The sequence below is a fragment of the Thunnus thynnus genome, chromosome 1 (assembly GCF_963924715.1).
Source record: "Thunnus thynnus chromosome 1, fThuThy2.1, whole genome shotgun sequence".
NCBI lineage: Eukaryota > Metazoa > Chordata > Actinopteri > Scombriformes > Scombridae > Thunnus > Thunnus thynnus.
This window is the reverse complement of record NC_089517.1, coordinates 38,193,633-38,211,269: the sequence shown is the minus strand read 5'-3', so window position 1 is coordinate 38,211,269 and position 17,637 is coordinate 38,193,633. Positions and strand designations below refer to the sequence as shown.

Here is a 17,637-nt window from a genome sequence, read left to right as displayed (position 1 = left end):
CACATTTAAATAACAGGTTTAGCTACTAATTTGACACAGATCATTTTTTACAAGCTTCTTGGTCCAAATACTGAAGACCCTGATTCAAAACTATTAAGTTGACAAGGTTAAATTATTGATCTGATATGACACAAATTTTATGTGACTCCTGAAACTCCTTGTGGGAACTACAAAAACACAAAGTTTGTACAGCGTTGTTACAGAATGCAGGTTCTTCCCTCGAAAATGATTTCTGGTTGAGAACAGTGGCTGCAGGGAGCACTTTAACCAGACAAAAGCCAAGTTTAATTTTAGCCTGAAGTGTTAATTAGTTACAGCTGATTTGACCTCCAACTGGCGAAATTTGTTATTTTAACCAGCAAAAGTGACAGCCAGTGTTGGTTAGCATCTACATGAATGTTTTATATATTGCTCTTTGCTGATGATAAGGGGAGAGGATAGAGGAAAGATTTGATTCCATAGCGTGAGAGCTTAGCGTATCCATGTATTTTCTCCATCTAGGTGTGAAAATTTTAAATTTTCTTTCATACTGTATATGCAGTGAAATGCTGCACTGTAGGATGGTGTAAAGAGAAGCAGCAAGGCAACAAGAGCAAAATACTGTAAAGAAAGGATCTGCATTTGATCTGCTTTATTTTAGCAGATACTGATCCTTTAAAATATGCCCAGATCACCTCCGATACAATCTACAGGATTGGCTTAGGACATCTCTAGTTGGAGTTATCCTACACCTTTGTTATCATCAACAAATCCTATGAAAAGTCCATCTTTCAATACATCCCAACTTCCCTACCCTGTTTGGTTCCCACAGAAGACTTAAGAGGGTTACAAATACATAATTTCATTTTGAAGGAATAATTCAATATTGTTGCTAAGTGCTCTTATTTGCTTTCTTTTCGAGAGAACAAAAACAAAATACTTGATGAGCATATGTTTTGGTTTTGGTCTCTGTACAGACAGGATGGTGCCAAAACTGGCAACCTTATAGTGACTGCAAGACTCCAGGAAGCTGCACATAGTAACTCCACCCCAACTGTTCACCAACAAAGAGTTTAGAAGAAAGAGATTATGCATATTTTCTAAAATATTTAACACTTTCTTAAGAAAAGGCTGAGTAATTTCCTAAAACAACTGGATACTGTAGTTTTTAGCAAACATTATTCAAACAGGATTTGTATTTGTGCATTTGTTGCTGCATAATTGGTGCTCTACTGTGTATTTCTGGTAGCATGACAGTGTGTGTGGGATTTACTTTAATAAACTACAGTGTGTGTGTGGTCATGGTAATGAAGGAACATGTCACCCAGTGTGGCTATCTGATGTGTTTCTTCCATCAGTGTTTGGTCAGCACAAAGAATTGAGCACAGAGAAAAACAATACTTGTTAGTGGATCAATTCATTGTTGGTTGTTGGTATTTTTATGGAATTAGATAACAATGAGAAAATTGCAGATTATTGCCAGCCTTATCAATTAAAAAGACATATAGAATGGTGTTTGGATGTGGTGATGATGGTGAAGTTACTGCACAATGCTTATGTCTGTGCAACACGCCTGGTTTAAGCTGGACTTTATGACTGCAACATAATAGGGTTGTGAAACAATATAATCTCTGCAATTGGGAAGCTGTATTTCTGTTAAGATTTAGTAGGCCTCTCCATTTGTGATACTAATCATGCCGCTGGCGATAACCTCACAATCTCTTTAAAAAATTCACTATATTGCTAAATGTTATGTAACAGACTGATTTATTTATGTTGTATCTGTATCTATATTGTATCTATAATAAAATATGTACCTCAGATGCCAAAAGACCTAAGGCTGTTTTGCTATGAGCCTATGCCTGTCATCCCTACTTTGTCTCACCTTGATAATGTAATCAGCGTTGAGTGGGCCATGTGTCCTGAGTGTCTGCCTTTCCATCCCTCTCTGGAAGTCCAGGGAAGTGTTTCCTATCACGTAGGAGCCTGTAGACACTAGACTGGTCTCCTCCTTCTTCCCCTGAAGAGAGACAGCCTCGATGACTGAGGGAGACACAGAGCAAGAGGAACTTTTATTAATGTATATTACTTATACAAACATGAATATTAACTTCATGTTTTGACTGTATGCGAAAGTTAACTTCAAGGAAATGCAAATGCAGAAAACAGGATCAGCAAATCTACTCTCCAAAGAAATCCTCTGTTATCTCATACCGAAATCAAGAATAACTTGTAGATATTCGGTTTGCAGTGGGATCTAACCTTTGACAACAGTAAATGAAGAAAACACTATCTCTTGGGGAGAGATACTATCAGACAAGGTAGGGCAAATCAGCAAGAGAACAACTGAAGTCAAAAATCAATAAATCAAGACAAGAATGTAGACAGGACAAGAAAAAGGCAAAGAGAAGGATAAATACAGTAATATATTGTACAGAAAAAAGTGGGGGGCAGAGCACATCCTTGGCTTGCTCTTCAGGATTTTAGTACAGCCGGGGCAACTGCTAATTTCACTCAGGTATAGTCCAGGCATAAAGACAAGCATGTGTTGTCAGATACCCATATTTCAGGCCTACAGAGGGGAATCATTTGAAGATGGCCATCCAACCCTTACATTTTCTACCAACTATTGAGGTCCAGGTCATGGTGGCAGTAGATTAAACATGGCAGCACAGATGTCCCTCTCCCTAGCCACGTCAACATCTGGATATGTGGTCCCCATAGTGTGTTCTGGATTTGTCCCAGGGTCTTCTCCCAGTTAAACGGACTTTCTAGTCTAGTCTTCCGACCACTCAAAGTGCTTTTACACTACAAATCACATTCACCCATTCACACAGATTCATAAGCAGGTACAAGGACTGCCATGCAAGGTCCCAACCTGCCCATCAGTAGAAACTAACCATTCACACACATTCATTCCCATAGACACATCGGCATATGGACTGGAGGAGCCAGGAATCGAACCATCGATCTCCCGATTAAAATGTTGATGCTGAACGTAAAATGTTAAATGATGCATTTCATTTGTTTTCCACCAAAATATTTGATCAATATCTGACAATATCTGCTGGTAGTGTGCTATTGAACCTGTTTATGGTTGTGTTTAGACACTGGCAGCACTTGGTTAAGGTTCGGGAAAAATTGTGGTCTTGGTTTAATACAGAAAAAAATCTGCAATGACTTTAAGCACAAGACATCATGTGTTTTTAACATTTAAGCCAAGCCACTAACTTTAACCAAAGTTCTTTTGTTGTCTAAAACAAACAACACACAGGACTGCAAACCTCAGTCATCGGTGTAAATGTCCTAATCATAATCAAGACAGCGATACATTTATTATCATAATTGGAAAAACATTTTAGTATATAAAGATAGTATTTCATAGGACACAGGGTTACCCAGTTGGATGTGCCCAGAGAGGCACTCAAGAGAGGCGTCCTGGTCAGATCATCCCAACTGACTCCTTTTGATGAAAGGAGCAATGTTCCTATTCTGAGCTCCTCCCATATGTCTGAGCTAACTGTGAGCCCAAACACCCTGCCAAGGAAACTCATTTCAGCCGCTTGTCTCCAAGATCTTATTCTTTTTGTCATTACTCAGAGCTCATGACCATAGTTGATGGTTGAAAAGTTGATTGGCTAGTAAATCCAGAGCATCGCTCCAGGCCTGGCTCCCTCTCACCATGACAGTCCAACACTGCCTGTGTTACTGTGGGCACTGTACCAATCTGTCTATCCACCCTGTTCACTCATGAACAAGACCCCAAGATAGATGATCTCCCTCATTTGGGGCAGCTACTCACTCCCTACCACGTGAGCAGAGGAGGACCATGGCTTCAGAGCTTCTGTGTTTTAGGTCCACTCTAGTTTGCTTTTTTGCACCCTTAATAACTTCTGGGACCCCAGTAACTTTTGGAAAGCACCCTTTCATCCACCCCCAGGATGCAGCTTATTCCTTTGTTGAAAATCTACTACCTGTGTTATTGACTTGAGGTAGAGATCATTCAGGCCTGTGCCGCCAGATAGACTGACTGCAATCACTGATGCATTAATCTCAATTCAGAGATGGACAAAGTGAATGGAAAATATATCTATCCTTGGTCCTTCAAGTCATCAAGACTCAAAGCTCTGAAAGCAAACAGTGGCCTCTGAGCAAGGTAATCTGTAATCCATAATGACAATGAGATCACAATACAGTAAATTATGGTGAGGAAACACAAGATGATGACTTTGTTAAGCATCTGTGACAAGATAACAAGGCTGGCGTGTGGGAAAACAAACACTAGACAGCGAATGGTCTTGTGAGGGATAATCATTTTCAGATGGTGCAAGGCTAAGCATTAGCTACTGCTAATGCTGCATTTCTACGTACATTTGACCTTTCTCTTCTTAGCTTTCTCTCATTTTGTAATTAGGAATCTAAAAATGTCTTGCTGTTCCTTTTTTTTCCATTAAGAAAGAAAAAAGTAAGAGCATTTCAACAAATCCACTTATTTTTGACATTAATTACAACCTTTTTTCCCCAAAGCTTTCACAACTTGAAACAATTAACAGTCCTAGAGCCTTTGCCATATCATCAATAGAAGTCATTCAAAATCAAAACAGTCTGTGTAAAGAGGGCCCCGTGTTGCCAATAGTGAAAATATGATTAGACTTCTGATGATATTTCGTTTCAGAGAAGTTCATGAACTTGGGAGCCGGGTTTGCTGAGCTGTAAATGTGTGTTTGATTTCCTCTCTTTTACTGTGGTCTCCTCAGCCTCTCTCTCTCGTGTTCCCCATCCGCTACACTGATCTCCTGGTAGTTGATGAATGCTCTGCTAAAGTAATTCTTAGGTCACTCCTCAATTCTGAAACATCTGACAAAGCACACATCCAGTAAATCCCACAGCTCTTCAGGGTATTACGCTGTCGGAACTTGAGTATATTAGCAGGGTAAGTCTTGTGGACATGTGCTGGGTTTATCTGCATTCATTGTGGGCTCTTGCACTCCTTTCAACTGCCAATAAAATAGGTCAGGAAAACCCAATTGACACAAACAAATACTCAAAATGCTCTGAGGATGTAAGGGTTCAAGCTGTGTAGGACATCTTTATGTATTTCATGTCCGGAATATGGAGGGCTTTACATTTTCTTTGCTCCATTTTCCAAACCATATTCTAAAGGAATATCTCAAGCAAGAACTATTCTTCAAAACTTTCACACCTGCAGTTCAGTTTATTTGGTACAGACCAAAGAACAAACCATGGTTGTCTTTTAGTTCTGGTTAGTGTCATGTTCACACTGACTTATTATATACAAACCAAGAGCTGTAAACATGCACTGACAGATAATCCATTCATTGGACATTGGACAGGAACTCATGCTCAACTTCATCTCACCTTATGCATTTATTTCTCATTGGTGGTCACAGGACAGGGTATCTGTAGGTCTTGAGAAGTCTTTAAAAGCACTGAATCCAGTTCCCTCAAAAAAGGCCTTACTGTGTGCTCAGACAGAATGCAAAGTGAATTTTAGGTGTAAATTGTTCCAGGATGGCATGAATGAAAATTGATGCGTATCCCAGGGATACAGGGATGTTCAGAGACAAGAGTTAAAAGGAGAGAGAAAGAACTGTAGTCTCTTGAGTCCTGATATAAGTCAGAGGCTAAGCTGAACACAAACACACAGAAACACTCTCAAAGACATGGTTGATGCTTCCCTTGCTAGCTGGCTTACAGCTAACATCTGTATAGTTGGTACAGTACATTGGCTTTTTGGGGCGAAAAAACAAAAAAGGTACAGTGGTCAAATTCTCAAGAATGACTTGAGGCGAAATTTGTTTCTTGCCTGTTTGAACACACCTTTAGAAGGTATTTCAAACGTTTAATTTACAAAGGTCTTGAATATTTTCTCTTTCCTGCATGTTAGTTATTATTTTTAGTATGTTGGGAGACATTATACATCTATAAACTACAACTGAGACTGGTGCGACAGTAGATTGCACTGCAGGAAGCTGTTTCAACATCAGCATCATAGCTGTAGCAAACACTGTCACTACTGTTAGCTACAGTAGCTTTGAAGTTCATCCATTCACAATGGACAAGTGTCGCTTTTATGAAAAACTGAAATTAATTTTAATTATGTTGTAACTGGTCACATTAATTGATTAATTATCTTACTAGGAATAATTCTTATATACAGCTGGGAAATATTGACAAATATGTGGCATAAATGTCAGTCACTGTACTTGATAAGTATTTGTAGGTTTTTTGTAATTCTTTGACGGTATGATTATGAAAAAGCCATTTCACGTGGTATGTCCTAAAAAATGTCTTAAAATTTTTTTGAAATACTGCAGAAACCAACAAGAGCTCACAAAAAAGTAGGCAATTATGAATATTGTTATTTAAGACTGCATTCAGTCCTTATGTGTCATTAATAGTGAAACAGGATGAAAACAAGGCCTCCTAATATCATTAAGAATTCAAATGAACAGCATGGCTCAAGTGGATCCAGATTAAGAGAAGTAAAACTTCTGAATTCAAGCTAAAACCACATACAGTATACTGTACGTACTACTACCACACAGTCCTGTGGTTGGTCCAATTTGCATTCGTACCATAAAACAAACAGCACCAGAGTATACTTAGAAGTAACATTTAACATGACATCGCATTCATTTGATGCTTTTGTGCAAGGTGACTTATATTTTTAATAATACACATACGACATCAGGGGCAATTTAGGACTCCAGGTGTCTTGCTCAAGAACACTTTGATGCAGAAGCTGGGGATCAAATCACCAACCTAAAAAATAATGGCTGCTCTGCTCTACCAACTGAGCTACAGCTAAAGAGAGGTGGACCAAGGACCTCCTTCTCAAATAGTCTTGGTTCCAGCTGTTTAGTTAGCACCAGAGTTTGATTGACAGCTTCCACACCTTTCCAAAGCAACTGAACCAAAAAGGCAAACACCAAACAGAATTTGTTTGAACTGCATCAATCAGATAAGGTATGCTTGAAGACACCTTTAAAAAGTTCATGTCAACCTTTGTTCTTTTACTTGATCAGCACAACTGGAATGTTATGTCAGTATTTCTCAGTTCACTATATCCAATATAAAACCATTTACCCACCACAAGATGATTACTGTCTTCCAAAGCAATTCTCTCTCTCTCTCTCCTCTAGTTCTTTTTGTAAAATTCAATACAAAACCAAAACCATTTATTACAAATACATAAATACAACCACCCTGATTCATAAGCTGCATTGATCATTCTATACATTCAGTCCAAAGACCAAACGCAAGACAATAAATAAACAATTAAGCTTAAAACATAAAGTAGCATAAATGAATTCTATATTCCTTGAGATTCTCTTTTTTAATTTCTTGACTATATATGAATAGAATCAGAAACTAAGCTGACAGTAAGGAAACACTATGCAGAATGACTGTTTCTATAATCACTGTACTTAACACCTTCCAGCATAGCCTTGTTCATTAAGAACGATAGACAAGGGTAAAAAGCAGTGCATGATGTGATTGCCTGTCATTGTGTGTGTATGTGGCGGTAAGAAGGCCGGGGGCAAAGAATATACAAAATAATAAGATTGTATGCGTTCAGAGTATGGACTGAACTGTTGTCACTCACCTATCATATCAGGGCCTTTGGCGTTGAGTCTGACAAAGCGGCTTCCCACTGGGACCTCCAGCACTGTCTTCACAGCTGCAGGCAGACACACGGTTGGAAAGGTTTCATTTCAACATACAATACAGTGCAATATACAGAGAGGTGGCAAAATAGTATGAGTGGAGAACCGAACACCTACAGTGTGTGACATGTTAGACAGCGTTCTCCATCACCATCATCAAAACACTAAAAGACAGAATTTTTGATGAATCCCTTCAGCTGAGTTCACTTTTTTACCATTACAATTATTTGGAACTGGCCTTGCTCATAGTTCAACAGGATGGAACAAAACAGTCAACACATAATAAAACCATCATGTAAATGAATATATTCAAATACACACATATCATAAATAGCAGACACAAGGACAGAGTGACACCATCTTTCTTCAACAATCCACCACAAGTCCAGAAATTTCTAGCCCTCAGAGCCAAATTGCTGATTTGTCATTTTGGGCTTTGTAGTTAAAATCTGAGGAAAAAATTCATGTGGAGAAACTATGACAAGGTGCATAGAGGACACTTTCCATAGTATATGTCCATAAAATTAAAGCTGCACTAATTACTATCTTAATAGAAACAATGAATCAAATGCAAAAGGAGTGAATTGTGCTGATAAACCCAAAGAGAACTATCTCCAACTCTGCAGTTCCCCTCACCTCTGCAGAGCATTTAAGTGTCTTTTGGCTCATTGTTTTACTTGTATTTTTATTTTTTACAACTTTACTTAGCTGACGAAACATAGTGAAGCATTTAGCTGCTACAGAGCTAGATATTTTCATCAGGAGTTGTTGGAGACCAAAATAGAGCTTAAAGAAGAGTGAAATTACATTGGTTCAGAAACGGGGTTCCAAATGAATGCTGATGTTGCTCCATGTCTATTTGTGTAAATAGGAAACTGTTAGTAACACATCTCTATAACAACTTTATAAAGTGATAATTATCTTGTTCCACTACCTGTCAAGTGGCTTTAAGCAAGTTTCATAGTTTGGATTAAATCAATTTAGAAATAAACTTTTTTTTTTTCCATTTAAAGCCACATTCCCTGATTTTGTTGCTAAGGCTCCCTGGAATCCCCAAATTTACTCCCATCTCACCAAACCTACCAGCATACTCTATACAATTCACATGAGTTTAAAGACAGTGATCTGTTTAATGATATCTGTGGCAGTGACTTCCTTTTGACTGAGGCTATTACTTTTGGTGGATAACAAATACATGATAGATTTATTGCCTTGTTTGTGTATGTGTTGCTGCTGTAACAAATTATTATTATGCTCATTTCCTCCAATCTCTTATTTGCAGCACATTAAACCCTGGCAAACATACAAAAACCATCATATCTGCACATCAGCAAAGCCCAGTTTCTCAAAAATAATTACATGTCCAGTTTAAGTCTGAAATCACACTGCTCCATTTGCATTTGGCTTTGTTCCTATTCATGGCTTGTGGCTGGCAGACTGATGTCCCTCGCAATGGTATCGTTTGCTCTTATCATAGCTGACAATTTAACAAACACCAAGTGAGTAATGCAGTTGAGCAAGTTTATTTTGACCTTGAATCTGTCAGTGCAATGAATTGTGTAAAATTAGAATGCGAGAAAAGGAAAAATGTAAAAGATGCGCCACTTTGAGGGGAGATATCCAGAGACCAAAAGCCTAACAATTTAATGTATTATGCATTAGGCCTTTGAGAGTTAACTGTTAAATGACATTGAAAGAGAATGACACACAATGTTGCCAGTTTTGACTGTGTTAACATGAAGCATCAAAACAAAGATTATACAAACACAGATTATTACATGAGTCTGTGTACTTGTGTATGTCTGTTGTTGTGAGGACCGTATGATAGTAATACGAAGAAAAACCTTCCAAGGATTATTGGTTGTACACCCTTTTAACTAAAAGGGAACCTGTGCCAATTTCAGACATCACAATCTGTTTCATCACCATGAGATCTACTAGGGACCATGTAAAAACTTTTTATAAGGCATTAAATGCCTGAAGAGGGAACTGGGAACAGTTTGGAAGTTTTGTGATAATTTGTGCTACTTTTTGTGATTTTGGGCAGCTCCCCTTGATGAAAATTAGACACATGAAGAGCCCCTCTTCCAGTTAATGTGATGGAGACTAACAGGGCACTGAGTTTGGTAGGCTTGACATCCAATGATTGATACCGGATAACAAATGCAATCTCAACGGTGGTTCAGTTCCAGCCCAATCTCACAAGAAAAACAACAGTATAGGTCTAAAATTCATTCATGTTGGGACTTGTTGGGTTGGGGACCTCTCTTTGTTGGATCTCTCTCTCACTCATTTCCTGTTGTCTCTCTACTGTGGCTGTCTAATAAAGGCTATAAAATACCCAAAATAATTCAAAACAAGGTCATATTTGACATCATTTGAGTTGAGTGGGATTGGATTTGTAACTGTATCATACTGTGAGTATTTTGTACTCATTAAGGCTGACGTTGTACTCTGCCACTCTTGTGTGTTGTCATGCGTCCAGCATGAACGGACTAGTTTTAGTGATGTTCGGATCTTTTAATTGGGGTCAGACAATGAGTTTGATCTCATCCTGCTGCTCATGAAACCTCTCATGAATTTGTTTAGTAGTATGGATATGAGTGTTATCACCACAAAGTATGGGAACATCATGAGGGAATAGTGTTATTAGCCTAAGGTGCTCCTTGTCCTGTAAAATGTCTTCCATCCACTGGTGCAGCCGCCTTCGCAATTGAAATGTAATTATTTCAGAGTGAAAGGTACAATGTACACATTTTCCCTTTAGGGGAGCCTCATTCATCCCATCATCTGGTCAGTTCTGATTACCTCACACCACTAGCTTGTTATGCAGCTAGTATACACACTCCTATTGAAAAGCCAGTTTCAGGCATATGGATTAATGTACATGCAAGGTTACAGACCAAGTGACTAATAATGTATAATTTATCTTGTTTATAATTGTTACTTTAATTCCTCACTAATACATATTTTTTAATTAGAAATGGATTAAATGAATATATGTTGCATGAAAAAGGTTGCTCATAGTGACAAACCCAAAGAAAATCATCACCCAACTCTGCAGATCCCCTATTGAGCTTTCTAGCTAAGAAGCTCATTATTTTTGGTTTTCCAGCCATTAACTCATCAACCTGGTTTCCATCAGCAGCAGGCAGCTGTTTCAGTGAAAAAGCTCTGATAAATCAACTGTACACTACCTGCCCAGCACCAAACAGTGCTAACACACAGTTAGAGACTAGCTGTTGAACATAGTGGACTATTTTTCTCAAGTGTTGGTGGAGACCACAACAGAAACTAAAAGCAAAGTGAATTTTGGACTCACGTTAGTTAGTTGACCAGACACAAAACTCCTGATGAATGGTAATGTTGCTCCAGGTGTGGATGTGTAAATACGCAACTGTGAGCTTACACTTTCATCAAAATAACTTGGTGATAATGTGTCATGTTTGTCCAAATTCAGGACCCCAAGGTTTAAGGCCCTGTAGTGCCATTCACTTTGATATAAAGCAATGCTCATTCATTGTGTTACTGAACAGGAGAAGATAACCAAGCCCGTCTTCAACTTCCTAAACTTCCTTAAATGTTGTTTTCACACTCAACAATCCCTTCCACCATCAGGAACTTGTAGGAGAAAACACACAGTTCATGGTATCTCTATAGCCCCAATGAACAGTTACATTTTTGAAGAGGTGCATGAAAGCTACAGCGTAGTCTAAGTCAAGTCAAGTCAATTTTATTTACATAGCACCAAATCACAACAGAAGTTATCTCAAGGCTTTTTTCACATAGAGCAGGTCTAGACTGTACTCTTTAATTTAAAGAGACCAAACATCTAGGATCTAAGGTGTATCTTGGGCAGCAAAATGCTCCAGCTCCAGCTGTGCTCTAACCCCTTGACACACAACTATCATGCTTTAGGTTTATTTCTATATAAGTTATCTATATAAGTTATTTCAGACAGATTAAGTGGTAGTTCTCATTAATTCAAAGTTGAAAAAGTGAAAAAATCTCTTGGTTACAGCTTGTACGCTGCCCCTAAGTGAGTAAAAAGATCAATTAATGCATTAAATTCATTCTGCCTTTTTTTGCAGGTTTACTTTGAAAAAAAGTGGCAAATTGCAGCTTTCTGGTGTTTTGTCTCATATTTTGTCCATCAACTGCATGAGAGAGAGCACTGCTCTATAGGATTTGCCTTGAAGTCCTTCACATAAAAGAAGATGTCTCCTTCACTTTACACCCTGCTTGTGGTAAAGACCTCTCACTGTTTCGAGAGCACTGACTGAAGGAGACCACCACACTACAGAGTCTGCCATCCCTAAATCTGCCTGCTTTACAACTGCACAGCAGCACTGACCAACTCTGCGGACCTAAATAACATCCACATGTGTGCTGTTAAACGTCAGTGAGCCTCACTAACTAGTCAATCATGACACTTTCTTAAGGTCATGCACACAGCGTACACAAACAGCACAGAGCTAAACTATTGCAAGTATTTACTGCTGTGAAAGGATTTCTGTTTTTTAGCCTGCAAAAATACTTCCTCACTTCTCACACTATAAGTGTTTCTCCCTCTGTGGTTAAGTGAGGAGGTGTGGTAACGAGGCGAGACCTTTACAGGTATGGACAAATGGAGTGTTAATTCTATTTTCCACATTTTATGAAAGTTACTTTTCCTTCTGGCAACAAATGAGCACTGAGCTCAAACGATTAAGCTGCTCTGGCTGCCAGCCATGGGGCTTTGCCCCCTAACATAATTATGCTTGGAAACTGCATCTGCAATGTCCTAAATTTATGGGAGCAATGAAATAAATTCAGCTGCAGCCATTTGCATTTTTTTCTGCACTCTAAAATGGAGATTAAATGTAAAGCCAAGAATTTTCAAAAAAGTGACCTTCAAAATAAATTAGGGAAATGAAACACAGATAAACAGTTATGAGCTCATTTTACATGAGTCTGCTGGAGCCGTAAACTGAGGCTTTAGGAAATAATGTAGCCAATTCATATTCCAAATGCAATGACTGATAAATGATAGAGTTATGAATAATGGATGAGGAGGAACAAAGGTGATACTCTGTGCGTCTGTAATGGTAGATAAACACACTAACCAAGGTAAGCCTAAATGGTTGTGATTCGTGCACTGTATCAGTTCTCTTCTTCTGGGACATTAAAACAGAAGGCAAGCTAGAAAGGACATGAGAGACAGAGACTTTAAGAGTGAATGGAAAAAGAACAAATGAGTCTGGCAGAAGGAGTCTCTCTGGTCAGAGGAAACGTTGACACTGGTGTAAGGATAACCACAGCTCTACAGGTTCCCCAATGGCCTCTGATAAAAGGAGCATTGGCCTCAAGTCACAGTTCAAAGCCGCCAGTCTCAGAAACATATGTATTCAGAGTACTGAAAGCAAACCTGCATATTGTGATACCTCCTCGATGTTTTTAAAGGAATTCTCTCACTCCCTGTAGTGAAGTCAGAGGTCACAATCAGCCCTCCTGGAGCTGGTGGAGAGTCAGCATCATGCTTCAAAGGATAAAGTTGGTGATTTTCTATATGTTTCTTATTGTCAACAAATCTCATGTGCAGAGCCAAACAACAATGAACTCATCCTACTTCCTGAGTATCGTGCTTGTATCCAAACCCTGATATATCTTACTCCTCTGTGCTGTAGACCTCCATTGTTGTCCAAAGCTTTTAAAAACATGCCAATGAGCCACACCACTGGGCTGGGTGACATGTTCTCTAAAGACAAAGACAGCAGTTACTGTAGCTTGTTTAGAAATGTCTCCAAATACTAATAACAGCAATAAGACAGTAACCCTCAGGAGTGAGATTCCTTGTACGGCAGACGCCACTGCGCAAGCATGGGAACATGATTCCGTTTACAGCTTCACTCGCTTATTGTGCTACATAACATAACCTCTTGAATTTGTACTACATTATAAATTTCTCAAAGAACTTCAGTACACTCCTGAGGGATACTATCTTATTACTGTTATTACTCTTTGGAGACATTTCTAAACAAGACATGGTAATCAGGGGAAAAGGAACATGTCAACCAGAGCAGTGGTGTGTGTCATTGATGTGTTTTTAATAGTTTTTGGACAACAACGGCACAGAGGAATAAAATATATCAGGGTTTGGATACACATACAATACTTGTAAGTTGGATGAGTTCATTGTTGGTTTGGCTCTGCACATGAGATTTGTTGACAATAAGAAAAATATTGCCAGACAAAACCTTTAAAAGCAGTCCAGGACAAATTTTGAACTTGAGCTTAAATTTGGGTCATGTGGTTCTCTAGTCACTAGACCTTCATTACCTGTCTTTGTATTTAATTTGACATTTGTATAATTATTTAAATTACATTTAAGAGAGTGTAATTTCATTGGTGTTCATCTCTTTACTTTGGACCAGGGCCTTTAGCCCTTATTATGACTGTGATCCATTAAAAGATAAAAACTTTTTTGAAAAATTTTTGAAAAAAATTTGTGCATTTCTAACTAAAGTGGTGTAAATTGTGTCGGCATTCTTGCCACAAGCTTCTAAAGAGATAATCAATAATTGCTTCCTTGCTGGTTCTTTACCTCAGTTTTAGCATCTAAGACACTATGTTGTGAATAGTTGTGAATTGCTTTGCCACAGACATGAAAGTTTCAAATACTGGAATACAGCTTCTCCCTAGGTGTCATCTTTGTCGTGTTATTGACAGGTCTATCAGTTAGATTTGAAAAAATGGCAACTGGCCAACTCTGTGCAGTGTTAAACAGTGCAAGAGGTATCCCAAACAACTTATGCTAAGTTATGAAGAAAAATTATGTTTTTATGTGCATGGGGCATTTCAGCCAGGGCTGATTACAAAACAATAAAAAATCAAAAATGGTGTGGAAGCTTTTGGCATCTGTGGATTGCAGCAACAAGCAAATCTTTCAAAAATGTAATACAATTTGACAGTAATATTTGTTAGGTCAGAACTTGGCCACCAAATATCAACACATATTCAAACACGAGACTATGACACTGATGAGTGAGGTTCACTTCTTGAGTCCTGGGCTTGGTTATGTTAAAACAGCAACAGCACTGTGGTGAAACACAATATACATGTTCGAAAATAATTGCTGAAAACGTGAAAAGACTGTGAACTATGTAGTACTGAATGGTGGAGTTAGACCATTAAAGTGTTTTTCACCATTTCTGTGTTCAGGATTTTTTGGTTGGGCCTGAAATGGTGGATCCATGACGTAGAGGGGTGACTAGCATGACCCCTCTCCTAACACTATATAAGAACTAGAGAGCCTTGGCATCAGCTGGGACTGTTTGTTGTTTGCTAATGGCAGCATGCAATACTTTCAGTGCAAGCTTAGCATTAGCATCCAGGGGGATGTATGCTGCAGTCACAACAGTAGATGTAAACTCTCTGGGCAGATAGAAAGGTCTACACTTAACTATGAGATCTTCTAGGTTAGCAGAGCAGTGCCTCTCGATAATGTCTGTGCACCAAGCTTTGTTAACATAAATGCAGCTGCGTTGCAGATGCTACTCCGGTGCCTTTGCCGTCACTGCAGATGTGACATACTCCCACGGCTGCTACTTCCAGCCCCTCATCGGCACTTTTTAGCAAAGAAGTGAGTAATGTTGACACTTAACTTCACTGAAAAAAAATGACAATTAAACATAACAATGATTGGTGATAGATGCTTGTTAACTACTCATTTAAGTTACATTTTTACTGAAATAAGTCCACATTTACCTACAAAATATGTGCAGAATCAAACAGTGGCTCCTAGTGTTACTTTATTTTTAAAATACCATCCATGTTGCTTGTCTTACACCTACGAACAAGGCCTATTTTAAATTGTATATTTTTTTAAGGGAGTTCAGCATGAGCGTTGTTAAGCTCAGAGAGAAGTCTCAGAGGCTGTTCAGTTGGGGGCACAGTTTCAGCACCTTCAGCAGCCCCAAGCCTTTCAGAGCTCAGAATACTGCTTGTTTTTCCATGATTTTGAAACCTAATTTTATATATTTGGCAACTTTTTTAATCATTCAAATTTGGCTTAGTGGTTAATAACACATTTTTCTGTGGTATGAAAAATTCAGAGCACATATTTATTATTGCTTTACACAACTTTAAGGTTATTCAAGTCACTGTTGACTTTTTTAATGTTGAACCTAGACCACTACTTTTCCTCAACCTTAACCCAGAGGTTTAAGTTGCGTAAAGATAACCTTCAAAACATTAATCATGTTTTAGTTGTCAAAGATATTGTAGAAAAATGTATTAAATATGCATCAGTGATCATGCAGATACTTTCATTAAACATGTTTCCTAATTATGTTTATAAAGAATGTAATTCAGGTGATGTTTTTCTAAATATGTATTGCTCTTGCAAAGTATAGAAGACATGGTGAAAATCATGGTGATTCATAGGGATAGTGCGCTGTCTCTGCTGATCTACACACAGATAGGTGTTATAGTCAACTGTATAAGGTTGCAGAGGCTTACAGAGGATCCAGTTAATACTGCCTAAAAATCAACAAGGTCAAAAGCCTCAAACAAGCTCAGAGAGGTTTATCCCTCTGTTACCTTCACCACTGTTCTCTATGGATTTTAAGTACCAACTTCATGTGAATCTGTAGCAAAATGCATTTGATGCCTTGAGGTTACCTGAATTATTTAGGTGTCCTTCTTGATTTCACTGGTATCTGACAGAAATGCCTCTACCATCCTGTCATCTGGACTTCCATGAGAAAGTAAGCATAAAAGTGTGGGGGAAAAAACTTGACACTAGATGATGTCTCTGTATCTTTAAGCCTTCACCTCATGAGCCTTTGCCTGTATTCTTGCAAGACTATTGCAGGTATAGCAGCCCAGATATCTGATTACCGTCAAGTGGCCCATCTTCTGCCAGCCCCTTTTAAAGGACCAGGCAGGAAGCAACATGTCATCACAGCCTCTGTGACTTCTTCGAGAGCCCCTGTTTTTTAAATTTTTTTTTATTAAAGTCAGAATAGGTTGCTTGGATTGAATTCCTCCTCCTAGATCTACAGGCTCTCTAACAGTCCAGGCACGGTGCTGTGAAAACGCCTACATCTGCCCACTGCAACAAAAGTTCCAGTATTTCTTCACTGTCTCACTTCTGAGGACTTTGCTCTGGCTTTGGAGCAGGGGAGGAGGATTTTTGGATGAGGAAAGATGACTTAAGTGCAACTGGCAGTCGCAGACAAACCTGATGCTGAACCGGAGCTCTCCAACAACAATACAGAGACTCTTTCCACTGCGTAAGGCCCCACTCCATCCACATCACTGAAGTGCTACAAAGGCAGCCTTGTATTGGCCATTAGAGGACATTGGCTATGGCATGGGGAAATGTGCTAATGCCATGGATTAGGCTTGGGATGCTCTATGTAGTGATAGTAAAGATCTTTCGGTAAAGCTGGATATTGAATTTATTTTTGTTATAGACTGAAATGTTGAGTCAGATTTGTAGTCCTTTTTCTTTATGAGTTATTCAGATATTAATTGATTTAAATCATACTTTAGCCAGTTTTATACTATCTATTTATTTTGTTACATTATTTTGTATGTCTGCTTGTTTTCAGACAATGTTCAAAATTTGAGAACTGTTGCTTCTTTTATTTAATGATTTGGTTTGACAAAATAATCTTGAATCAGGATCCACTTACTAGCTTTACCCAAAGCTGTAAGATGAGATAAGATAGTACTTTATAGATCCCAAAGGAAATTGGTGTGCAACAGCTGCAAGATAGCATAATATGACATCAAAGAAAAATATATATCCGTATCAAACAAGGTAGAGAACAATCAACTACAATGTCAATAACAATAGCAAATATGCAATCTGTGCAGTGGTCAAGTCAATCAGTAAATAAATTGACTGAACTGAAATTTAATAAATATAAGAGCTATATATCAGAAAATTCCATGGTGAAAGTAAAGTGTCCATTGATTA

The 17,637-nt window shown here is 38.4% G+C and overlaps 1 protein-coding gene across 4 annotated transcripts in view; it reads right to left on the bottom strand.

The window, feature by feature from the left end:
- adamtsl3 (ADAMTS-like 3) overlaps positions 1 to 17,637 on the bottom strand; it is a 301,025-nt gene that overhangs the window by 96,948 nt on the left and 186,440 nt on the right. For all 4 annotated transcript variants that reach the window (XM_067597526.1, XM_067597542.1, XM_067597552.1 and 1 more), the window contains 2 exons: positions 7,610 to 7,684; positions 1,865 to 2,022 (listed from right to left, as the gene is read on the bottom strand). In XM_067597526.1, coding sequence (XP_067453627.1) covers positions 1,865 to 2,022; positions 7,610 to 7,684 — 233 coding nt within the window. The remainder of the gene's footprint in view (positions 1 to 1,864; positions 2,023 to 7,609; positions 7,685 to 17,637) is intronic.